General features: G+C 33.0%; 1 protein-coding gene across 2 annotated transcripts; it reads right to left on the reverse strand.

Annotated features, from left to right (window-relative positions):
- Positions 1 to 183: 183 nt before the first annotated feature.
- Positions 184 to 27,461, reverse strand: Xbp1 (X box binding protein 1). 2 transcript variants are annotated; one of them, XM_023165004.2, is made up of 4 exons: positions 27,167 to 27,461; positions 18,090 to 18,424; positions 14,200 to 14,356; positions 184 to 403 (listed from the first exon to the last, which is right to left on the reverse strand). In XM_023165004.2, the coding sequence occupies exons 1-4, from the start codon at positions 27,304 to 27,306 to the stop codon at positions 319 to 321; spliced, it is 717 nt and encodes a 238-aa protein (XP_023020772.2). In that variant the 5' UTR covers positions 27,307 to 27,461; the 3' UTR covers positions 184 to 318. The 2 variants fall into 2 exon arrangements, with proteins under 2 accessions (XP_023020772.2, XP_023020774.1); XM_023165006.2 differs by lacking the exon at positions 27,167 to 27,461 and adding an exon at positions 21,759 to 21,928.
- Positions 27,462 to 27,589: the final 128 nt, after the last annotated feature.

The following is a 27,589-nucleotide window of genomic DNA, read 5'->3' on the forward strand; positions in this document are numbered from 1 at the left end:
CTAAAGTTTCAGCAGTGTGTATACTATCGTCATCAACGTAAATTGTAACGGTGTTTGTGTCATCATCCAGAGTTCCATATAAGACATCTTCGTTTTCACTAATTACCACAGGTATGTCGGCATTCACTATTAACTTTGGAGCGAGCCCTTCAACCAATGATTTACTTGTATTCAAAATGTTTTTGGGCCGAATAGGTTTCAATTTATTTTTTGTGCTAGTTAATTTGGATTTTCTTGTGCTTTTTGGGGGTTTTGCAGCATAGTTGTGGTGAAGCAGAAGATATTCCGAGATATCATTTTCCAACGATTTCTTCTCGCTTAAAATTTCACATCTACTGGGTTCCAATTCTTTTGGTGCCTTCCCCACCACTTGACATGCACTGGGTTCAGTATTTTGTGGTTCCTGAAAAGATAGTTTCATAAAGATTTTGATATTTCAAATTTTGGTAAGTTCAACTCCACAAAAGCTATTTGTGTTCACAGAAAAAAACCTTCGTAAGAAATACTTCATCTTCAAAATAGTCGATCCAGAAACTCTTAAGCTTCTTGGAAAAATATGACTTTTCCTGAGAACACTGACATGTATTTTTGAAAAAGAAAAAAAAAGGAAAACTAATAACAGATTAACATGCTTTTATTAGTTGCAGAGTAAAACATATATCCCCTTGTTCACCATAAACTCCTGTATAAGACAGTATTGTTTTGTGAAAAATTATTTTGTGTTATAAATATTGCAAAATGGTTAAGTGATTTAAGTTGATGAATATTAAATTACCCTCACATTATATAGTAAAATTGAATTGAAGGGGTTATATTTTTAGGAGTGATTAATTTTTGGGAAAGAAAGTTTTTGGCTTTCTACTACCACAACGAATGTTTGAAATACAAACTGAGTAGAGAAAAGTATCTTCTGTATAATTCAGTGTTCATATAGAAGTATTTGTTTCGAAAGAATTTTTTTCTTTCGTGTAATTCAATGTTTATATGAAAGTAGCTGTTTCAGGAGGACTTTCTTTCAGTTTGTGTCTGAAAGTTACTTCTTTGCATGATCTACACATCCATGTATAGAGTTACTTATTTTCAAATTGATTACTTCCTTTCTTTGGAAGATTCCCTCATTCCTTTTTTGTTGTATCAAGATGCAGTAGTAGAAAGCCAAAAACTTTCTTTTCCAAAAATTAATAACCCCTAAAAATATAACCACTTCAATTCAAATAAGATTCCTCTTGGCTGGGATTAAATCAAATAGGTGAATGAATGTCATAAGCAGATGACATGAATGACATAAGCAGATCAAGCTTATTCCGTGACATTAAAAATCGTAATTCATGAATGAAGTGTGTGTATTTTCTATAATGTTATCCAATTTGGTACTGAAGAGCCTTAGGGCAAGTGTCTTAAGGCGAAACATCGATGTATACCAGTGAGGGTGACAGTGTTCCATGTAAGTGCAATTTATTACCATTCATTCAAAGTAGAACTCATGTGAATGATATCTGATTTTTATTCCACAACGAATGTTTGAAATAAGAAAAGTATCTTCTGTATAATTCAGTGTTCATATAGAAGTATTTGTTTCGAAAGAATTTTTTTCTTTTGTGTAATTCAATGTTTATATGAAAGTAGCTGTTTCGGGAGGGCTTTCTTCCAGTTTGTGTCTGAAAGTTACTTCTTTGCATGATCTACACATCCATGTATGGGGTTACTTATTTTCAAATTGATTACTTCCTTCCTTTCTTTGGAAGATTCCCTCATCCCTTTTTTTGTATCAAGATGGAGTAGTAGAAAGCCAAAAACTTTCTTTCCCAAAAAATAATAAAATTATTCCTTTTTTCTATGTTATTTATCTATACATATCACTTATTCTCTTTGAACAATATTAAGAGTTAAACATCTAACTGAATAAAAAATACTGTACTAAAAGTATTGTGAAATCAGTTTAGTGACATTATATTTTATCAGAAAAATTGAATCTTCTGGTATTAAATTTTATACTATTTGGTATAAAGAACTAGTAAAAAAGCCTGTCAAAGACTAATTATATCAAATAATGCTTGTCTTTCTGTTTTGCTCTAGAAAAATAAAAAATATCAACATTTTTTTCTGGAGTGATTTTTTATATATTGTGACATTACATCAACATTTTACAACTCAGGAACAGTTTTATTAGTGGGGATGGAGTAAAATATTTCAGTTCTAGCGGAGAACATGGCATTTGGGTTAGTGATAATATATAAGACCGTGAATGTGAAACGGCCCTGACCCCAAGTTTTAAGGATCTCGGCCTTCGTAATGACATCATCAAGATGGCGGCCGTAGGGTACTGGACCGTCATGAATTGGTTATAATGACCAAATGCCTAAACCGATTTTAATGCCATTCGGCACACTGGTACTTGGGACAATATCTGGGTCCAGCTCGTCAATGGTCGTACTCAATTAAGCCGTTTAAAAAATTTTAGAGGTACTTTTTTTTTGAGAATAGGTAGTGTTAGCAGTTACTCAGCTCAATGGGCTACCCCTTCCATGCGCTATTCGGTTCAGGTATCAGAGCTAGAAAAGTGTAGGCCGCCGCACGGCTGAGTGATGGGGGAACCGCCTGTGCAATGGTTCAGTTCAGTCTCGATCCAGATCATGAATGGTCAAACTCGATCAAGCTGTTTCAAAATGGTGGCCATTTAAAGAATTTAAAATAACTATTCCAAAGAACTCTACTGACTCTTGAAAAAACTATGACTATGCGAATAAAATAACAGTATTTACATTACAAAAAAACACTTTTATTAAACAAATGTTTATCCTTTCCACAAAATAATACGATTGTTTAAAATGTAACTACTTTTGTCAGATGAGTTGTAAATATAGGTAATAAGTTTTTCCAACTTCCACCTCTAAAATTGCAGTACGGGAATGTAACGAAATCTTTGTTACACACCATTTCGAGAACATTGGCCCTGACGTAAGCATAACGGGTACAAAGTAGTTCTTTTGTTACACAGATGCACGAAGAGCACCTTCATGAGTACAGTTCTTCACAACTTTTTGAGGCCTCAGGAATGGTTGACCACTCTGGTAAATAACTGTCTTCAGATTTTTCCAACGCCATTGCTTTCAGGTGGTGGAGGCTTTAAGTCTCTAAACAATGCATCCAAATCGAAGCTTGCAGAGAAGCTCGCTTCACATACTGACATAGTGCATTCTCGGTAGGCGGGATGTTCCCAATGGCTCTGTTCTTATTGATAAAAAGAACACTTCTACATTCATTAACGCCGTTAAGGTGTGATGTTATGTCGTAGAGAAAGACAACAAATATTTGCATTGTTAGCATAACATATTGGTCAGCATAACATATTGATCATCATCTGGATTTCTGTCAACCATTAATAGTGCAAAATTTGCTTTAACATTAGGGAAGGCCATCCACACCTTCCAAGTTCTTTTATTTCCAACTCCATGGAATGCTGTGGCTGTATCACATGTTTGTTTGAAGGTGGTCGACAATGTTTCAAGGTGAATTTCACTAATTCGGACTTCTATTGTCTAATATGATATAAAATAATTTGAAATCCCTGACAGAATCAATAAAATTGAAATGGATAGCTGAAAATAACAAATATATTGAGCAAAAAAACCCTGAAATTATATGTAGGTTCAATTCTCAATTGTTGCTTGTATTTTATAGTAATTTCATTTCAGGGTTTTTTTCCTCAATATAATTGTCATTTTCAGCTATTCATTTTAGTTTCATTAATTCTTTCTGGAATTTCAAAACATTTTATATCATATTAGACAATGGAAGTCCGAACTAATGAAATTCACTGTATCACATCCTGTAATTGAATGGAAAATGGGAAGATTCTTTCAGATCTCTGGAGAGAGTTGAGAACACAGAACATGTGTAGGAATCATTCTTTGGTGTTTCCCTGAACCAAAATCAATCCAAGGTTTTTTACAGCTATTATTTGTTTAAAGACTGATACAGCCACCACGACGACATCTGAATCCACAGTACTTATGTTGATGTATTCGTGACCATGTTTCACGTGGAAGAGAATGCTGAAATCTGCTTCTTCAGGAGGAATATATTTCACATATATCAAACTCTGCAACCGATGAAATAACTTTTTCTTCAAGTGTGCACACGACCATCTTTCCTTCGTTTCACTGGTAAGCTGTGCCGACAAGAACTAAATGACTAGGCTTTGTTGTTATCTACTCGCAGAAACTCATAGAAATTTCTCGGATTCGTCGTAGATGAATATCGAATACCACATCAACTCGTATCAGGTTCTTCAAATAAGTTACAGATGTAGGGCTTGAAAATTCGGTTCAGACATTTGGTCATTATAGTCAATTCATAACGATCCGGCATCCTTTTACGGCCGCCATTTTGAAGACGTCATTACGGACGATGAAGACCTTCAAAACTTGGGGTCTGGCCCGTTTTATGTTCCGTAACATGTACTATAACCACTTCAAGTAACAGTTCTCCGCCAGAACTGAAATATTCTACCACATAAATGAGTTATTGGGAAATGTATTACCATTAATTTTACTTTGATGGTACATTAATAAGTACCAAAAGCTTCCCTGTATGCTCTATGGTATTCAAGGCAATGAGATATATGAGTATGGTTATTCAGTTGAAGGTTTTGTTTTCTACAAATTGATGGATGTAGCTGTTACTACATGGTAGGAGATCATTATGAAAAATGAGAAGTATTACTTTCTGTTTTTTACCACTTTTATTTGTAACTAACGTTACTGCAGTTTCTTCCTATTAGGATATTTTCAAACTAATACAATAAGTTCATTGTCGTCCTTATCGGACGAAACTGCAGTAAAGTTAGTTACAAATGAAAGTGGTCAAGAAACAAAGTATCATTTCTCTTATTTATTCAGACTAATACAATAACTTCATTGTATAAGTTTGAAAACGTTCTTAAATTGCGAAACTGCAGTAACGTTAGTTACAAATAAAAGTGGTAAAAAACATGGAAAGTATTCTTTCTCATTTTTATGTTTTGCTTTCTCATCATCATGTCAAATGAATGGTACAGAAAAATATTTCTATGAAATCACTTTTCCCATCCACCGCACTTGAAAAAACTTTTTCAGTCCTTTTGAAGTTGGCATCATCAGTAGATGAAAAATCTCAAGTAATATTATTTCTCAAAGTTGAGGTTTTTGACTTTGATTGAGTTGAAATGAAAATTTGATCCCTTACCAAAGAATACAAAGCCCATAGAAGCTCAGAAATATCATTTTCGTGTACCAATAGTTTTAGTACTTATCTGGACCACCAGAGGGCGATGGCAGTACGATGTTACTATTAAATATTGAGGGTAGAGGTAAAGAAAACCGTCTCTGTGTGAAAGTGTCCGTTAAAATGTGCTAAATAAGGGGACCACCAGAGGGCGATGGCAGTACCCGAGAATACCTACCACAGAGAAGCGACATTAACGTCGAATCCTTTGATGTTCGGTGTCCCAACTCCGAACCGAAGATTTTGAGTGATAAACAACCTGGTTCACTGAGAAAAATGACCTCTCAGCGATATACACTAATAAAAATACATACTCTTACGTTCTAGTATAGTACGTGGGCTCACTGTGAAATATAAAATTATAGTGTGAAGGGAATCTTACTCCATTCAATTTTTATATTGCTAATTGAACAACTTTCGCAGTAATAATAGAGAATATTCAACTATGTGGCCAATTTATTATTATTTATGATGAATTGGCTTTCAAGAAATAAATTAAATCACTTCATTTTGTAAATCCAATTCATTAAATAGAAAATTAAAATAAAGTTATGATAATAGAGTAATGCTTATATTATATAATCATTTTATATCCTCTGAAATAAATAAGTCCACTAAGGATGAAATGAATAGAAGTGACTTTTGTTATTTTATGTAATCTTAACTTAAACTTTCATTAACAACATCAATACAATCTGAGGGTTGTAATTAAGTAAGGTTCCGAATGAAAAAATAATGAAACAAGATATTTTACCAAAACCTCTTAATTTGAAAATGTGACAGAATCTTAAGTTTCTTTTTTACAGTTTTACCTTGGGTATTATTAATATCTCTATTAGTATATTTGATACTATAAAAATTTTCATTCTTATGAATAGCTCAATTATGTACATTTTTGGAAAATTTTCACAAGGATGAAGAAAATCTACATCCTTCATTAGGTTGAATAATACATTCGAAACTGCTCCCCCAGTAGAAATTTCTGTAAATCGATTATTAAATAAACATTCCAACTGATATATAAAATTAATGAATTCATGTGGTGGTGAGCGCAAATTTCCAAACATGTTTTTTTCCGTAGTAAAAGCTTAACAGACGATTTACATCCAAAGTCCTGCACTTCGTGCTGAAAGTGTGACACACATAACATGTATGAACTTGAAGAGATTTTTTTTAAATGTATCCACAAACGTAAATGAATGAATTCTGAGTTCATACATCTTCATTTTTATAATCTTAATCCGGAAGGGCAAAGGCTGGAGAAAAGTGATTCTCATCTGATATAAATATATCATTTACGTTTGTGGATTGTATACTGATTAATAAATCATCTGAATCATTCTTACAATTCATATAATTGGAATGAAAATAATTTTGGCAAAACAACTTCCGGAATGCCCTTTGAAATTATATGGGGGTCGGATTAATATTATTTCCGCATTGTTGTCTTACAGCACCAAAAACATTTTCAAGACAATATGAATTGAGTCGTCTCGTTTTTAAATATTTATAATTTGATTTGGAAAGCTCATCTCATATTTTAATTACACTATTCATAGAAATAATCCAACATTTTCTAAATCTGACTCGATTCGTAACATTTTTGTCATCTGAATTGAAAATTTCAAGATTTTTCAAAAACGTTAGAGCCTCTTCAAAAAAATCTAATTGGAATTTCAAACCTTCTAAAACGTTTTTGTATTTATAGGAATGTCGTAAAGAACACGAATTCAACAAATCAAAAAGGTTATTGAATGTCTCTATTACGTGTATTGTATCAAAAGAAGAAGCAGGAAGTAAGTTCATTGCCACGAATGCATTCATTCCACTGGCAACTGTACGGCTTAGAACTTGTGTTGCTAGACTCACTTTCATTTTTTCAAAATTGTTTGGATTGATATGTGATTTGGTAAGATTTGGTGCGAATCTATGAAATTGTCCTATGTCTTGCTCATAAAAAGAGCGCACAAAAGACCAAGATGTACTTTTGCCTTCAAAATTAAATGAATGTTTTGAAAAATTGTTTCTAGTGGCTTTTCAAATGACTTGGATCAAAAATACAACAAGTTTTTTACCACCGAGATAAAATTCAGATTATTATACAGTGACCCCTAATAACTTCGTATATTACACTATCACTAACTACTCTAGTCATTAAATATGTGGAATTTCCTGACTCAATCAGTTAACAACTGCTTAATTCATATCATACCCTGTAGCTATGCTAGCGCCATTCTGGAGGATTTTTGAACTGTCATTTACTGCTGAAAGTTGGGACACTTTTTCAAGCTTCCTCCCATATGAGACAGTTCTCCTTACCCCTACCCTCCATAGTATTTAATGTAAGTATCAAGAGAATTGGGTAGCTAGCAAATGTTGACAACCAGTCGGCCAGAACATGTTGAAGTCGAGATGTATGCCAAAATCAAATTAAAAAGACTGGTTTGTCAGCGACTGGTACCCAGTTCTGTTGGTAATCACATTAAATAGAGACATCGTACTAGAATCGCCCGTTGGTGGTCAGGGTAAGTACTAAAAATTTTACGGTACATGAAAATATAAGCTTCTATGCCGTAGAAGCTTATAACTCACATGGGCTTTGTATTTGCAAATATGCAATGATCGTTCATATTTGAAAGATGTTTTACTCTGCGTTTTTTACTGCATAGTGCATTGTGTTCTTCTATGGAGTTATAAATACTCATAATAATTGAATAGGCTTGTGACTTGCATGACGAAAATTGTTCGAATGACATGACAGAATAAAAATGAAAGTGCTTCACCTTAATATACAAAAGGTTTGCAAGTAATGCAAAAGTAACTCATGAATGTATCTAAAAACAGGAAATAAAACATGTTATTGACTAAACTTGCAGATGTTTCAAACATTATATATCATACTATTATATATTGTCATTTTAGAGTGTCTGCTACCGCATGATTTTTTCCACTAAAGGGAAACTATTCAATGAATATTTGAAGAGAACCCTGTTATCTTGTTATATATTCTGAAATGAAAATTTTTATTGTGAAAATACACAAAAGCTACCGTTTCAATAAATCTTAAATGAAGTTACTTGATGAGTCAAATTTGGATCTTTTGGCGTCAAATGAACCTATTGAATTCACTTTGAGGAAAAACATGTTTTCAATACATGAAATGAAGTAGTCTCAACCTATACTATACTGAAAAAATGTATGAACCATCAATGTTAAGATTTTATGGGTACTGTAAAATTATAGTAACAGAAAATTCAGATGGAATATAATTCAATAATAAAAAATATTTGAACAGTTGAAAGGGAAAAAGATGGCAAGAAAATCTTATAACTAATAAGTAGGTATTGATTTGATAAAAAAAAAAAATAAGTAAATAAACATATTGACCTTTGTGAATGCAAAGCTTCTTACTTAAATTTTTATTTAAGGTGATGAGAGTGTTTTACAGGAAAAACAATAAATTCAAGTGAGTTTTTTGTAGACCACTAGATGACTAAAGCATGATGACACTTTTGTATTTTATATAATTTCACTAAAAATTCCAAGGGTTCTGACTCGGAGTATTACAGAGAGTTTAAATTTTTAACAAATTTCAATAATTATAGGTATGTCAATTATGTCTTTCTAACTATTTTTAATTAACATGTAAAAATATATATTACAGATATATCGTGTAAAAATATATTTTACAGGCCTATTCAGTTATGCCAGAATAATGAAATACAGGGTGTAACTAAATAAGTGTAAAACATTTGAGGAGGTGATTCCTCATCGAAAAAAAGATAGGATCTTTAATATAAAGAAATTTCATTGGAGCATTCCTTGTTGAGATACAGCCCCTTACAGCCCCTTAGAGGGGGTATAAAAAATTTATATAACAGCTTTTTTCACAAGCACTAAAAAAGTTACAATACTGAAATTAACCTGACGTTTTGTAATACCAAAAAGACACTCAGCCAGTAATTTATTTGGTTCACCCCAAGGTTGTAAGGGGTGGAAAACGCAACCCCTAAAATTTATTTCCAATGTAACTTTTTGTCTTATTATTTGTTCACCATTTGAAAATTTATTTCCAATAGCCTGTTTCATTCTAAACAAAAAATGTCTCTTGGGTTTTTTGCTCAAAATAAACCAGTCCGCAGCAAAAAATTATTTTAGGAACAACTACAGAGATACATCATCATAAATGCGAAAATTCGAAACTAATCTATCTATCTCTAGGTAGCTATTAGCGAAAGTGACAATTAAATTGGTATGACGCTGTCAGTTTGTGAATTTTCGAAATTGAATTAATACTAATTGTGTGTTGTTGTTCTGTTCTTAATTTGTTACTTTAATAATTCACTTGTTATTGAAATGGCATACACAAATGAGGAAATGGCTGATATGCATTACGTTTACGGTCTGTCGCAGGGGAATGGGTTAAAAGCTTCTAGAAGATATGCTGAAATGTATCCTCAACGGCAGCATCCTTCACATAGAATAGTTGCTCGACTTCATCAACGATTACGAGAATATGGTCCATTCGACAAAAGAACGCAGGATTGTGGTCGCCATCGAGAAGTACGAACACCACAGCTTGAGGAAGCAGTACTTAATTTGATTGAAGAACAACCTGCTACCAGTACTAGAAAGATTGCTTTCCAGCTAAATATTGATCATATGACGGTATTTTGAATTTTAAAGGAACAACTCTTATACCCTTACCATCTGCAAAGAGTACAGGCACTGTTAGCGCGAGACTTTCCGAACCGTCTTGAATTTTGCAATTGGATGCTGAAAATGATTAGAAGAAATTGTGACTTTCTGAAGAAGATAGAATTCACAGACAAATGAAGTTTTTCTCGGGACAAGATTATTAATTTTCATAATTACCACATATGGGATGATGAAAACCCACACGCTATTGTCGAAACTAACCATCAAGAACACTTTTCTCTGAACGTGTGGCTCGGAGTTATTGGGGATGATTTAATTGGGCCTCATTTTCTACCTCCTCGATTAAATGGTGAGGCATATGTTCAATTTTTAAGAGAAGTGCATTCAGTACTGCTGGAGGAAGTTCCTTGGGGCGTCAGAAGGGATATGTTTTTTATGCATGATGGGGATCCCGCCCATTTTAGTCAAGTAGCACGTCAACATTTAACTGAAACATATGCAAATCAGTGGATAGGTCGAGGAGGACCACAGAACTGGCTCGCTCGATCCTCGGACCTCAATCCTCGGACCTCAATCCTCTCAATTTCTCTATTTGAGGCCATTTACAGCATTTGGTTTATCGTACTCCTGTTCGCGATGTAGAGGACTCAAGAAACCGCATCATCGATGCGTGCAGGGTAATTAGAGAGACTCCAGGAATATTTGAGCGAATACGTGGCTCAATGCGCCGACGTCTAGACGCATGCGTAATGTCTGAAGGTAGACATATTGAACATTTACTATGATTTCTACATGTGTGATTTGTTATTAATAAATTAGTTTTGTTTATTACCCTTTAATTGTTTAATGCAGGTACTAACTACAAAATAACAATAAATCCAGTTCGCATTTATGACGATGTATCTCTGTATTTGTTCGTAAAATAATTTTTTGCTGCGAACTGGTTTATTTTGGGCAAAAAACCCAAGAGACATTTTTTTGTTTAGAATGAAACAGGCTATCGGAAATACATTTTTAAATGGTAAACAAAAAATAATACAAAAAGTTACATTGGAAATAAATTTTAGGGGTTGCGTTCTCCGTCCCTTACAACCATGGGGTAAACCAAATAAATTTCTGGCCAAGTGTTTTTTGGTAGTACAAAACGTCAGGTTAATTTCAATATTGTAACTTTTTTAGTGCTTGTGAAAAAACTGTTATACAAATTTTATGTAACCCCTTTAAGGGGCTGTATCTTAACAAGGGATGCTCCAATTTTAAAGAAAGGTAATCCATCTGACATATCTAATTATAGACCAATCACTATTCCATCAGTAATATCAAAAGTAACTGAATATGTGGTTCTAAATCAACTAGTATCGTTTTTAGAGAGGAAAAAGTTATTATGGATAATCATCATGGTTTTCGTAGCCAATATTCTACAACAACAGCAGTTATCTCCTTCTATGAGAAAGTATTAATAGCTATTGAGAAGGGTGAAAATACAACAGGAATATTTTGTGATTTAATTCGAGCTTTTGATTTTGTTCAACACGAAACTCTGCTTTATAAGTTATATAAATTTGGTACAAGAGGTGAAATTCATGACTGGTTTAGCTCGTATCTGAAAGGACGGAAACAAATTGTAAAAATCTCTCATTGTGGTAAAACATCTCGGTCATTGGGGTACCTCAAGGCTCCAGTCTGGGGCCAATACTGATGCATTCACTACAATGTATGCAGATGACTCAACGCTACTTTTTACAGGAGAAAACTCTGGAATTCTGAAAACAAAAATTAACACCACAATGCTCAACTTTTCAGTCTGGTCTTCTGATATGTCTCTTCTTTTTAATACAAACAAAACAAATTGTGTAACTTTTCATACTCATCAAAACAAAAACGTACCGCCATTAAATATAAACATTAATAACACATGCATTTATAGTACTGAAAGTGTTAAATTTCTTGGAATTTTTTTGGACGAAGACTTATCATTTCGAACTTACTGTCTACACTGAACTCAAAATGTTACCAAATCAGAAATCTTAGATATACATTGAATTTGAATCATCTCCGTTCATTCTATTTTGCAGAAGTTCAATCAAGAATTAACTATGGTATTGCAGTCTGGGGTGGATCAGCATATGCACAAAATGTTTTTCTGGCTCAAAAGCGTATTATTAGATGTATTGCTAGAGTCTCATTTAACCATAGTTGTCGTGACCTTTTCAAAAACATGAGTATTTTAACGGTTAGTGGTATTTTCATTTTAGAACTTTTGAAGAATATACACAAAGCTTGTGACGACTGTAATGTTTCTGAATTTCCACAAATGATACAACTTATCATTTAGCAAAGGATATATTGTTGAAAAAATAAATAAACGTATCATCAAATCGTATTCACAAAAACTGACGGTATTCGATGGTGATATCTTAACCACAACCTCCAGCCCTTTCGGTACGCGCAGGTGCCTAGGAATCTGGCAGACCGGGTTGCGCTATGGCATATTGATTAATAGCGATTGTTCGTAAACAGGATGATATTTCGATACATTACAACGACCATATGCTTGTAGATGAACTACACAATTATGATACTAGACAGAAAGGCAAATATTTCGTTCCCTTCAGACGCTTAAATATTAGCTTAAATTCACCTACTGTACTTGGCTTAAGACTCTATAATCGACTTCCACAAAGATATAGATCCTTTTCAAACCGGAAATTTCTTATTGAAGTGAAAAAGATACTAATTGATCTGTGTTCCTACTCCCTAGAAGATTATTATGAATTAATTTTTTTTTAAAGAACAACCTGTAAACATGTATTATTTCACTATCCTATGTTAATTGTATTTTGTCTGCAATCCTTGTTATGCATGTACATTATTTCATTTTATCATTTTACTCACTGTACTTTGTTGTATGTCTATATGTTTTTTGACTTGTCCTATAGCTGTATTTGCTCGAATGGATAAATAAAGAATTGAATTGAATTGAATGAAATTTCTTTATTTGAAAGATCCTTTCTTTTTTTCGATGAAGAATCACCTCCTTAAATGTTTTACACTTATTTAGTTACACCCTGTATGATTAAAGTTTCTTAGAAAACTTACTTTTACATGTATATTGTAAGTCTGTTGCTGAAGAAAATTTCAAATTAGATTTACTGAAAAAACCAGGGCTTTTAGGCCGTGGTCAAATAGAACTTGTAGTACCAAAAGTTTCGTCTGCTACTGCGGCAGGCATCGTCAGTGGTACTGCGAGGGCGAAGGTTATATTTCTCAGCAACAACTGACAGTCATTCAGGCTTCGATTGTCTGTCCCAGTAGCAGACGAAACGTTTGTATTTCAGGTTCTTTCGACCATGGCTTACCAGCCTGGATTTAATTCTTTTTAATCATGACCCCGGCCCTGAAAGATTGTGTGCTTATATTGGTTAGTAGATGGTTAGGAGTTGATTCTCAAACTAATTGTTATCACATAAAATAAACTTATCAGTGCTGCTCTGCATATGAAGGAATATATTTATTACTGATCATTTACTGAATAATAATAATAAGTTTATAACACCACATTACCTACAAATGTACAATAGTGACAAGTTAAACTGACACACAAGAATAACAATAATTGTACGATAGTTGTAATTATACACGTTGATTACATCTAAATTCAAATATTCGTCGATGGAGTAGAAACAGTGCCTGAATAGTGAATGCTTCACTCTAGTCTTAAAACGGCTATAAGACTGGTAATGTCTGTTGGTATTTTATTGTATAAATGTAAGTTGAGTGAATTTTGAGCTGATAGATCCAGTCTATAAAATTGAGGCCTTAGTATTATTTTTGTGAACCTTGAAAATGTTATAAAGTATGAAAATACATTGCAAGGGTAGAATTTTCAAGTCAGGAGTTGAAGAAGCTGGAAAAAACAAATCGCAAACCATTTTTTCAAAAGTGAACAATTTAAGATTGTTATTAGGGTTTTTCTGCAAAAAATCCACAACTATGGTTCCAGATGTAACCAGTTATAACAGTACAAGTCTAATAACATAGGTAAAAATCATATCTACAAATCATAAGTAACCCAAAGAACTGCTTCTAGCAGGTCCACAAAATTATCAGATTTATTTTTAAAAGGTCCCAATGAAAACTAAGTAGAGGATGATGAAACTAAAAAAATATTTGACTGTATTGGTGAGAATATGAGAGAGCACAAAATATAATGTCACCCAAGAAACCCAATCCACAATACTTCTTCAGAAATAATACATCAATGCATACACTTACCTGATTATCTGTTTTCTGAGAACTTGCTTGCAGGTCTCTGGCGATATCTTGTAATAAACTCTGGGTAAGTTGTTCCAACGAGTTGAGGTCGACATCTGCATCAAGTTCATCAAAAAGGTCTGGTATAGAAGGTAACACTGTACGATCTTCCGCAATGCTAATCAAGAAAAAAATATTTGTTCAACAGTGCAATTAGGGTTTATATGTACTTTTTAATTATCAAGGTATTTGACTGTATAAACTTTGATATACTTGTTATGAAACTAGAACACTATGGCGTCAAAGTTATCCCCTAAAGTGGTTTCAAGTCATACCCCCGAGAAAGAAATCACTCATAGAAAATGAGTACTCTTGGTGTTCCACAGGGTAGTGTACTGAGACCGCTTATTTGTATAATATTCGTCAGTAATTTGGCTATGCTTACTGACAAATAAAATATAATCAACTTAGCAGATGATAGTACAATTCTATTCACGCTAGTTCCTTTCCAGATCTTATGAATCTTTCCAACGAAACAATGAATAATGTGAGGAACTGGTTTACAAATTCTTGACTAGTACTCAACCTCGAGGAAACTATTGCAGTTTTTCAAAAGTAAATCAATCATTCAAAATTTCTGATTACACTGAGAGATTACCAACAAAGGTTACCATTTGTTATATACACTAAATCCCTCGGAATTTTCATTGATGAGATATTGAAATTTGAAAACTATATTTAATTGCAATACCCAGAACCCTCTATTTTTAAAATTTTAATGCTCAGGCATGCTACGGTATTATTTTTTTGGGGTTAGTAGTGAGGCTGTGAGAGTTTTCAAGTAACAAAAAAAGACATATGTATCTTAAATTAAATTTTCATTATTCTGAAAATGATTTTTTCAAACTGTACCAGCACTGTTTATCTATGGATGAATTTTTTTTCTGATTAATTCGGCCGTTACTTGATGAAGATCTATAGTAATTTCATAAACTAGACCTGTTGATTTGATCTCCACAAACTTTATTTGAAAAATATATCACATCTTTCGCTAACACAGACGTTTTATCAACAGTGATTTGAAAACTCAAGTTGCTTCTTTCTACTACACAAATTATCTAAACCGAAGCATATTACCTCACTTCCACAATAATAATACTAATTCTTTTTCAGTTTTTCTAAGAAAACAAGTTCAATAATGGTGTTCTATTCAAATCCAGTTGGTCATTCATTAGACTGTTTGAATTTTTAAGTTTATTAAAGTTCTGCTAATAATTGAAATATATCGTTACTGTTAGTGCAAAAGGTCGTATGTAAAAACTATCTATTTTCATTTTATTTGTGCTAAAGGTGACATTTTGCAGTCTGCAACTGCTACAAAAATATTGTATGTCATCAGCTGATCTATTATAAGTTATGGTTAAATGTAAAAAAGTCGTATGTTGTGCAGCAGATTTTTTTTACTGTAAAAAGTCGTATGTAGAATATAACTTTGATGGACAACTTACTCACTTACACGTGTTGTACGAAAGTTTAAGGACTTCCAAGACCTGAAAACTTGCCTTAAAGAATATTATCATTCTTTTATGATAATCTCCGTCACAGCAATTGCTCAGAAACAATGTGCCTTCACATTATTACCCAATGAATCTGATCATTTTGAAGATTTATGATTTAATAGTTTCAAATCATTTCTAACTTTCTCATCAGAAACATGAAAGTTGAAATCTGAAACGACTCCAACTCTAACGTTTCTGATATGTAAGCTGAAAATACGTCGAAACTTAAATGATAATCTTTTTCAATATTTATTAAAACAATTGTATAATTTTTCACTTTCTTTGTACAAAATTTTTAATGAAAGTTGTTTATGAATTTTAGAAGCCTAATATTATTTTTAATCAGTTTATTTGGATGTTTAAATATGGTTTTAAATTGTCCTTGGTTTGATAATAATGTTACAAATCAAGCGCGGAAAGATATGTGCCTAAATGCAAAAGGTTGTATGGTAAATTTAGGCTCAAACATTAATTGCAAAGAGTCCTATGTTGATATGCAAAAAGTCGTATGTCAAATTAAGTTCCAATTTAAATCTGAAAACAAATCATATGTTACTGTAATTATCTTATTCATCAATTTAATGTTTTAAAAGTAACATTATACATTAGTTGCTATGGAAACAGCAGATAGAAATATAATAATAAATCATTCTAATAAATCATAGGGAAATAATCAGTTTTTATGCTCTCCTGTAAAGTAATTAACTTTTACATACGACATTTTGCACTAACAGTAAGGATATGGTGAAACAATGGGGAATGTTCCTCAATTTGGGTTATTACAGCAAATGCAAGTTTGAACAAAATAAAGTTGAGTTTAATTCATGAGTTTTTCAAATTCACTTCGAAAAGTATTCAAATTGATGTTTCAAATGTTGGGTTTTGATTTTTAAAGGGATTTGTTTCTAATTCACATATTGGCAACAGCGCCTATATCAAGTTTAAATAATTTATACATACCTAGATATTCTACTTTAAAAAAGGAAAATTATCTTTATGAATCAACAATTAAGGCAAAATATAAATTATAGTTAAATACCACATATCTCACAGAATGTCTCGGAACTCGGAACATAAGTAAACAGAACAGCACGCCTCTGAAATATGTCATCTTTGTTTGTCTCATACAGGTAACAGATTCATTGTCCTTTATTAGCTATAACCGATGTTGCCAAATGGTGAAATAGAAAAGTATCCCTTTAAATGTTGAATGCATTATTTCTTTCCTCTTTTTTAAGTATTTAAATAATTTTTTAAAGAAGAAGGTTGAAATGATAAGTTTAAAATGCGTTGTTTTAGAGCTCTTTCATGAAAACTACTTGATTTTCATCAGGAGGAACATTCTCCATTGAATTGATAGAATACAAATATCTTAGACTTGGATTTAGGATAATTAATGCTTTGAAAGCTTAATTGCTATTTGTTTATGTGCACTTCAAAAATTGTAGAATAGGGGCATACATAAATGTATTGCTAAAATGGAACAGATACACCTGCTTATGGGTAATGATTGGCTATTCGTGAAAAATAAGTTGTTACATTTTTCCATGATTTTTATTATCAAAATAGTAACTAGAAACCTTTTCACGTATTTCAACCAATTCATTGTTTATACTGGAGGAATCATGAAATTATATGCAAGTAAAATTAATTTTTTATTCCACAGAGGGGTCTTAGATTATAATCAACTTCCCAGTGAAATTAAAAGTAACAAATGAATCAATCTCTTCAAAAAAATATTAGTTGAAGTCGAATCACACTTTTATCATCTGCTTTATTACACATGTGTCAGTATGAATTGTCCATGTGAACATCAAGTTTGGGCCTTACTTTCATTTCCTTCTTCTTAAACTTTACTAGCGACCCTCCCTGGTTCCGCACGGGTGCAATGCTGATACTAAATATACATATAAACGCATACGATCATGTGATATATTTTTAAAATAAAGTTTGTGGAGATCAAATCGTGAGGTGTAGTTTATGAAATTTATGAGATGCATTATAGTTGTTTTTAAAAATTGGAGCTACTTTGAGCCTTTTTAGCCATCTCACTCATATGGTATAAGACGTGTATTAAATCTTTAACATCCAATATCGCCATCTGTCCTGGACATAAAGAGCTGATCCCTATTTCCATAAAAAAAAAATTATAATCATGCACCTATTGCTATAAAAATGTGTAACAGAAATTTTAACGAAATAAAAAACCACTAATCAAGATCTGGAAAATTATTCGTCACGTGGTTATCTCCATTTCATGTTTTATTATTAATATTTCAGCATTGATTATTTTGAAGTTTTATTGCAAGTTTTATGTATTTTCAAATTTCTATTCATTAAAATTATTCTTACCAGGCTGTGACATTTGGCGAACCTCCTTCAGAACTGCTGCTGAGTGTGTGACTCTTCCTTTCTGTAGAAGGAGGGACTCTGTGGGACCATTAAGGGCCTCACACTCAACAGATCGATTCTGAGAGTTTGCACATATCGGGCAAGGTGATTGCAGACGATTGTAAAGATCCAAATTCTCTTGAGAGAGTCGTTGGTTGGCCAATTTCAGATTTTCACATTCTGCGATGAGACTTTCATTTTTAGAAAATAACTGTTGAAGTGCATTTTCCATTTGGTCCATTTTGGCCTTTTTTCGGTCACGAGATGTTTGAGCTGCAACTCGATTTTTTAATTTTCTGAAAACAAAAAAAAAACTTCATTTCTGCAGTGTGGCAATATAAAATTACTATACTCTAGGTTTTAAGTGAAGAAATGACCTTCCCTTTCAGAAAACAAATTTTACATAAACATCTTGGTCTGATATGTTTGAATATAGTCGACTATGTTTTTTGGTGAACGTTACAAATTCAAACTTCCATTGTCCAAAAAGTTGTTGGAGTGAGGTGAAAGGAAATGAATATATGGTTAGTATATATATGCTCTGCCATTCCCCATTCGCTCGTTTCTTCTCGCTTGAGTGTTGGGCTATACACTTCCTGATTTTATAGGTATTGGACTTGCCACATTGACATGGTATCTGGTAATGCAAATTTTGAAGTCACTATCCACGACTAGTGGCTTGGTTTTTGTGAAGCTGTAAAGGATGGTGTTCCTGTATCTGGATCTACGCAAACTCCAACACTATGGTTTCAGAAATCAAAGCCTTAACTGGATGAAATCATATCCGAGTCAACGAACCCAAGTTGTGAGAACTGACACACTGTCAGATATTGTCTCTGTTAGACACGGAGTACCCCAAGGCTCGGTACTGGGGCCAGTATTGTTATTGTTTTATTTTAATGATCTAGCTTATATTGATTCTGAGGGAACGTTCACAATTTTTGCAGATGATACAACCATCCTGTGGCATGCCACTAATGAAAATGATCTTCAAAACAAAATAGCACAAGTGAGAGAGTGGTGCAACTCCAATCTGCTATTCTTCAATATAGAAAAAACCAATCTGATATCATTCAATTGCAACATGTCAGGCATTCCGATGGGTAATGATATTATATCAAACAAAAAACTAAATAAATTTCTTGGAATCAATCTGGACAGCAACCTCAATTTCAATAACCATATTAATTTGCTGAGCAAAAAAATAGCTTCGGGATGTTATGCTTTACGAACGGTGTCAAATGAATTGGGTATTGTAACTGCAAAAATTGTGTACCACGCTGTGGTTGAATCGCATCTAAGATATGGCATATCATTCTGGGGCACCTGCAACTAACAACACTTCAATACAGTCTTCATTCTCCAAAAGCGTGCCATCCGATATCTGTGCAAAGTTGGGCCTTGAGAGTCTTGTAGACCCTTGTTCAAGGAGCAACAATTACTAACACTTTCTTCTTTATTCATACTACATGTGCCTAGTACATAAGAACAAATCATCTTACGATATTGTTATTGGTTTCACTCGCCAAAGTGACAAATTAAGACTGCCTATTCCATCATCAAATTTGATTAAAAACTCATTGATCTATAATGCAGCTAAAATATATAACCATCTACCGACCATTCTTAAAGATATCCAATCACCTTATCAGTTCAGGAAATCTGTAAAGCAAGTTCTCATTGACCAGGTGTTTTATAGTGTTCAAGAGTACTTTGATAAAGATATGGATGGAATTCTGAGATAAAATTATTCCCTGTTCATGCACTGCTTATGTTGATTCGTTCAATTAGGATGTATATAAATATGTATGTGTGTGGTATTTATGTGCGTTTATATATGCATATTCATTTATTTATCTATAATTGTTTTAGCTGTGCACTAAAAATCGTAACCATATTTCAGTATGACACATACATTAAACCAATGTATATGTATAATGTATAGTTATTATAGTGAAACTAATTTATACATGATTAGCTTTATCAACGAGTTTATACTTTGGACAATAAAGTATATTTGATTCGATTTGAAGCTGGTTCTAATACATATTTTCTTCCACAAATTTCAAATCTATCAGGAACTTTATGGACAACAGAAGTTCGAACCTGTAATATTGACCTTGTTCTGATCTAATAAAAATTAATATTTTGCTTTCAATATTGATGATAGAATAAGTATTGGAAGTTACAAGGTGGCATTAGCATGCAGAACTAGGGATGAACAAGAGAAAATAGGATAAATGTGCACATATGTGGATATATTCTTTGAATGATGAGCACTAATTTGTGAGACTCATCAGGAAACTCCTTTTTAATTATTTATACTTCGATGCAACTGAAGTGAGTTAAATAAATCAGATTCAAGTTGAAATTGATGTTACTGATGTTTATTTAATATTTTAATACTTATAATTATGTATTTTCGAAAAATTTCACATACTTTTCTATGAAAATTATAATGAAAATTACACTGAAAAAATTGAAACATTAGGCTACACTTTCATGACTATTGAAAATGCTTTACTTTTATGTGAATATTACAAATTTTCAGAAAGTACATTTTTCATGATTACTTTGAGAGCTGCATGTCAAATAAAATCCTTTCAGTTCCTCTCCAAAATGACAAATAATAATCTCCTAAATTACACACGCCTAGTCAAGGAATATGACAAATTGACAAACTCACTTTCTACACTTTTACTCGAAAGTTTGCATCATATATCATATGGCATTTTTTCATTTACCTATAGCTATTCAAAATTTGACATTTGCATCAATTACTAGTTCAATCTAGATAAAAAGTAACCAACTAATCAAAAAATATTCCATAAGTGTAGTAAAAATTTCGGTAAATTTGCAATTTTTAGTACATATGCAAAACTTCTACTGCATAAAATAATTTAAATTTTTTACCCATGTTTTAATGGACTGCACCACATTGCAAAATATTCAATTCTCAAAGTAACATGGTTGAAACTGCCTAGTTTAGGCAATGCTTTATTCCACACATTTTTTTGTTAAAAAAATGCCATATTAAACTAAGGCTTTTTTCTACAAAATCCGAATAGGAGTATCAAAATTTAGTCACAGGTAATGCAAAGTGTATTGTTTTTGAGTGTGTACTAACTAAAGTGACAATTTTTGTCTAAAGGAAATACACATAATTAAAGGCATTTTCAATTCCTCTTTTCGATTATCAATAAAGTATTTCGTGTAATATAAAATATCAAATTATCAATTCAAATACTTTGACTTTAAGTATTTATAGGGTGCGTTCTTGGAACTGTCTTGTTTTGTGGAAGAGAGCACCATGAAGAACTATTACAGGATCTCAGTGTTGAGAAAGCCAAGAGCTATTTTTCAGAATTTAAATAATCTCCAAAATTAAAAGTGATATGTTGTTTTCTTTGAGTATTACTTTGTAACAGTAGTGCAGAATCACCATAGACTTTCTTTCAGTAAAGTTTCATCTCGATAGACGTAGGAATTGATGCCAAAGTCTAATTTCAAATACAGCTAGTAAAAAAAAATAATTTGCTGCAGATTTTAGTGGCAAGTAAGTCATTGAAGTGTTTCATCCAGGTAACGGATATATCTCTGAAAGTAAATGAAGAACCTAAAGGAACTTACGAGCGTACTGTAGTCATGTGCATAAACTGTTATTCATTGAACCATAAACGTTGCAGTGAGAGAACCTTGGAAAGGGAGACAACAGACCTCATACAAGTTAATGAATCTATGGTAATCTACTGTGACACGAAAACTGGAAACAATCAATTACCTACTGGGCAAGTAACAATCTTAAATTCATTTCATAAAAAAACTAACGACCAGGATGGAGAATAAAAATAATATATTGAAAAAAAACAACACTATGCGTATTCAAATTTTTAAAGCAAATGATTTAAAAAAAACGTGCAGAAAAATGACAGAGGACCCTTCATGCAGTAGTTGTAAACAAAGACCTAACCTTGAACAATTCTGATAAACCTTCATCGGGGTTAGAACCATAGAACAGCTTGAATTGTTAGTTCAAATGAGCACAAACAAACGCACTTTTTCTCGATCACCTTATTCTTCACGTCAAACTTCTGTCAAAGAAAAAGGAAGAGGCAACGGCGGAAATCAACTTGTTTATAAACAGGAAGATAATTAAACAGGTGGAATCAAGGATTTCAGATACTGAGAACACCAGAAAAAAAAATGGCGAAAAAAAACTGGGCACGGGGGACAACAGTAAATATAACACCTTCCAAACATCACTTTGATTCATATTTTCCACTATCTAGCTCAATGAGAAAGTTGGATAAATTCCGAAATGGAACAATACTCTAGCAACCAGATACCTCTATAAACTATACAGTGTGTCAATTTGAAAACTTCCCACCCTCAATATCTCCCTTCCAGTACATAATATGAAAAAATGGTCAGACAGGTCAACTTTATTTGCAAGGGGGACACTCTGAATGAATATTTTCAACCCTCGGGGTTCAACCCCCTAGGAGGGGTGGATGTTACCCTCAGAATTTCAAATGGAAAGGGGGGTCAAGTGGCACATCATTTTGAAGGGCATTCAATTCGCTTGCCGACGGTGCCCTCATTTATTATTTTCCGATCAGCAGTATCCGAAAATGTAGTTCTAAACTAATAGAAGTAATTAGAATTGGCCTATACTAAAATGCCTGGTTATCAAGTTAGTATGCAAAGAAATACAATTTATTGACTCTCTTATAAGTAAAACTTGTGATGACGGGTCAGCTTTTCAACTTTCCATCAGGGGTAAAATTAGACAAGCCTCAAAAAATTTACATTAATTAGTTATCTGATTTCGGTGACTTTCATTTGGGTTTATTATCGGATTTAAAACTCTTATCCCTTTTTTGTTACTTCTGCTATAAAAAGTATCGTTTTTTGAGCAAAAAAGGTGTTCATCGCATTCAAGCCATTTGGTAGTACTATCATTTCAGTTTCATTTGTTGAGCTGATCAGCGATACCTTAGAAAGTGTATAAATTGTAAGAATGGTTTACACTATCCAAGACCGAATTGAAATAATTTTTATTTATGGAGAGGTGGGCAAGTGCGCACGAAGGGAGGCATCTCTTTTTAATGAAAGAAATCCAAATCTTAATATAAGACACCGGTATGTGCTTGATTTGGTGACAAAGTTTTCCGAAACTGGTTCGGTGAAGAATAAAAAAAGGAATAACCCCAGAGTACTGAATGAGGATGCTCAAATTGAGGTGTTGGGAACATTTGCTGCAGAGCCGACTAGCTCCTTACGATCAGTAGCAGAACAGACGGGAATGTCACACGAGACTGTAAGGAAAGCACTGAAAATGCACAAATTTCATCCATATAAAATGCAGATTCTCCACGAGCTCCATGAGGATGATTATGACAGAAGAATAGAATTCTGTGAAATCATGACTCTTCGAATCAATGCTTTACCTAATCTTCTGTTCAATATCTGTTTCAGTGATGAATGTTCATTTTTCCTGAATGGCAATGTTAATAGGCAAAATTGTCGCTATTGGAGTGACGAAAACCCTCACAATTTTCGAGAAGGACATACACAACACCCACAAAAAGTTAATGTTTGGGCTGGTATTCTTGGAAATGCCATTATCGGACCTTTATTTTTTGAAGAAAACTTGAATGGTGATCTGTACCTAGATATGCTTCAAGCACCTATCGATCCACTTATAACTCACGAGCTCGAAACTCAAATTGATGCACACGGTAATTTACTGTTGCAGGAAGATTTGTTACATTTCCAACAGGACGGTGCGCCACCTCATTATTTTCGCCCCGTCCGACAATGGTTGAACGAGCGATTCCGGGAGAGATGGATTGGCAGAAGGGGATCAATTGAGTGGCCACCGAGATCACCGGATTTGACTCCATTAGATTTTTTCTTTGGGGATATCTCAAATCTGTCGTTTATAAAACACAGCCCACTGATATGGATGACCTCAAAGGACGAATTACAGCAGCATGCCGGTCAATTAGTGGTGAAGTTTTCCAAAATGTTCGAGAGGAGTTCGAAAACAGACTGTATTACTGTTTAGAGCAGAATGGACAACATTTTGAACATATTATCAGATAAAGCGTAACAAGATGGTTGAAATTTGTTTTTTGCAATTTAGTATTTTTTGTTTGCACTCGATGCGTATTTCGTTAACTAAGTAGTTCTACATTCCTCTCACATCCACGAATTCGAATATTACTCAAGGGTTGGAACGATGCTACCTAGTACGATGCTCACCTTTTCCAATAGTCCATTACAATCATTTGTTTTGAATACCAACCTGAATACCAAACATCTAGTGCGGGCGAGTTTTAATCATTTATTCTTATTCACTTCTAATCACCGTTCGTTTGGAACGTTATTGTTCAAAAACTGCTCATCAAAAACTAATGAAAAAGGTATCATTGGCAAGAGAATTGAATGCCCTTCAAAATGATGTGCCACTTGACCCCCCTTTCCATTTGAAATTCTGAGGGTAACATCCACCCCTCCTAGGGGGTTGAACCCCGAGGGTTGAAAATATTCATTCAGAGTGTCCCCCTTGCAAATAAAGTTGACCTGTCTGACCATTTTTTCATATTATGTACTGGAAGGGAGATATTGAGGGTGGGAAGTTTTCAAATTGACACACTGTATATAGAAACAAAATGTGAACAAACTAACGAAGTATATGCAAGCAAAAGAATATGGAGGGTTTTTGTCAGATTATGGTAAATTCATAAATGTTGAAAAAATATCTTATTTAAAAAAGATGTTTGGACATTTTTTAAAATTTCAGTAATGGGAAAATGTCATAACACTCGAATAACAATTGAAAAACAAAATAATAATGTCGTCTCTGATCAGAAGGAAATTTCTAACCTTTTCAACAACCATTTCACTGACAAAACATGTTCCGAAAAAAATTAAGGTACTAGTGTAGCTTAAAATTTGGAGAATATCTTTTTGGAAAGTAAATAAGTAATAAAGTAAATAATAAACTACAACCAAAGTTGCTTGTGGGATGGACTGACAATTCACCCATTCCTATGGATAATAGTAGCTTATTACATATGCGACCCCCTGGTAGATCACAGATAAGAGTCTGATATCAAGTATCCTCCTGGAAAACTTGAAAGTAGCACAGGTGATTTCTATGTACAAAAAAAGTCAAAAAATAAATATTTATAGACTTGTATCTACCTCAACATCCCATTGAAGATTTGCGAAAGGGTTATCTACAAGTGACTTGTAGCTTTTATTGCTAAAAATAATATTTTTCCACCACAACAATATTGATTTAGACATGGAATGTCAACAAAATTTATTATTTGCCATGCTGTAACAGAAATTACAAAGAACATTGGTTCAAATAGGAACACAAGTAGCTTGTACTTTAATATTTTGAAGGCTTTCGATTTGGTAAATTGTAATGTCTTATCTGGTAAGATAGAAAAATGTGGAATAAGAGGAAAGAGTAAGGATCTCATTTGGTCAAATGTCAGGACGCTCGCAAATTGTAAGCATTTCACAAAAAAATCAACTGGTTTCTTCTGAATTTAATTTCCCAAGGTGTACCGCACGGGTTTACCTCGAAACTTTATGTCAATGATCTACTGGGTGCGCTGAGACCGGAACTAGTCTCTCAGTTTGCTGATGACACATCAGCAAACTGATACTGAAGTGGGTACTCTTTCTTCGGAGAGCTTAAAAGACATTGCAAACAAAATGTCCAACTGGTGTTCAGATAATTAACTCAAATTGAATACAAGAAAAACTGGAATCATATCATTTAATAGATCTCAGAGTTATCAAGAATCTATACATGTAAAACTAATAATAAATATGTTCCTCTAATAAACGAAATAAAATTATTTGGGGTTACAATGGAGACTTCTCTTAGTTGGGGTAAACATATAAAAATACTCTATTCTAATCTCTGTTCCTTATGCAGAGTTATTTGATCTTTATGGGATCAAGTATCCTTAGATAGTCTGAAATTTTATTACTATGCCCACATCCAGTCGATAATTCAATACGGTATAATTTTCTAGGGATCAGCTGTGAATGCTCACAATATCTTAAAAACCCAGAAGAAAATAATTCATACTATGCCGAAACTACATTACAGAGAATTGTGCAAACAAAATTTTGAATATATGGAAATACTAACAGTTCCTCCACTATATTTCTTTCACCTTTGCAAAAAAAACATCAAAACAAAAAACTGTGACACATATACTGTTGAAATGCACATAAATACCAGAAATTGAAACGAATGTAGTATACCACCTCATAATTCATTGTTTTTTAAAAAGAGGATTTATTATGGACCAGCCTCTTCCCAGAGAAATTAGAAATATAGAAGACATAAAAAAGTTCAAAATTTCAGTCATAATATACTTGAACAAAATATATTATAACTCTAATACAGTTTATTTGTTTGTACTTATATTTATACCACTTGACGATGTTAATTTGTTGATTTTATTGCAAAAAAGAATATTATTATTCTTATTGCTTGAAATATTGCAATAGTGCAATAATTAACAGTATGACATTTAAAATTTTTCATATAATTGAAAGTAATCTGTTGAACTTCGCCTTCAACTTAAGCTGAATCAGTGCAGGTTTTGAAATTTTGTCAGAAAAGAATCCTTAAATGTGGATTCGTGCACTAGTCTCAAGTTGTGAGTAATAAGGCAATTAGCACTTGAAATATTGATTTTCAGTGACAATACTCATTCACAAGCATAGATATTGTATTATATACACATAATTACTCATAATATATTTCTAACAGGAAAGGTATTTTTAGTAGTAACAAATGGAAAAATGAATGAGACTTAAGGCCTAAGCCTGATGAATGAATTCAGCTTTAGTCCAAAAGTGTTTGGATCAATTGACTAAAAAAGTAATGGTACTGAACTCAGCAGACCCTAGATTCTAGGCACTTGAATAGTTGAAATTCATAGACATATAAATTTTGCCACATCAGCAACACAAGTTGCAAATGTTTTTGAACTCACTTCCTCTGAATTTTTTCTTCCCATGTTAAGTGGTCCAGCCTTCTCTTTTTGGGCCTCTCTGATATCTCGGTATTTTGGTCCAGAGGGTAATTCTGATTATTCAATTCCACGTATTTCAATATCGCAGAGATAGCAGTCATTATTACTGTTTTGAAAAACTTGAGACCAAAAGTATTTTAGTAAACACTTGTCACTTAATCTTTTTTATAATAGAAGGTTGATCTGAACTGTTTACTATACGGTATGAAACTGATCTTCTGGGCTGGGTGTTCCTATGTTATTTCCTCTCTGAATCTGATGCAATACTAATTTATTATGACCAAAATATTGAATTATTGACATTTCTTATCAGGTTAGGTGTAGATTTTCAATTGGTTCTTTCCATAAATAGAAAACTGTAAGAACCAATCATAACACAGAGTG

This window comes from Leptinotarsa decemlineata, unplaced genomic scaffold (genome assembly GCF_025532065.1).
Source record: "Leptinotarsa decemlineata unplaced genomic scaffold, Ldec_3_MD MMD2_P_RNA_scaffold_7, whole genome shotgun sequence".
Lineage (NCBI taxonomy): Eukaryota > Metazoa > Arthropoda > Insecta > Coleoptera > Chrysomelidae > Leptinotarsa > Leptinotarsa decemlineata.

Bases quoted from the DNA above. Each gene is read 5' to 3' on its own strand.
- Xbp1 (XM_023165004.2), bottom strand. From the start codon at position 27,306: ATGACTGCTATCTCTGCGATATTGAAATACGTGGAATTGAATAATCAG. The intron at 14,357-18,089 runs GTAAGAATAATT...TTTCTTGATTAG, and splicing joins TCGCCAAATGTCACAGCCTG to CATTGCGGAAGATCGTACAG. The intron at 404-14,199 runs GTAAGTGTATGC...CTATCTTTTCAG, and splicing joins CTCAGAAAACAGATAATCAG to GAACCACAAAATACTGAACC.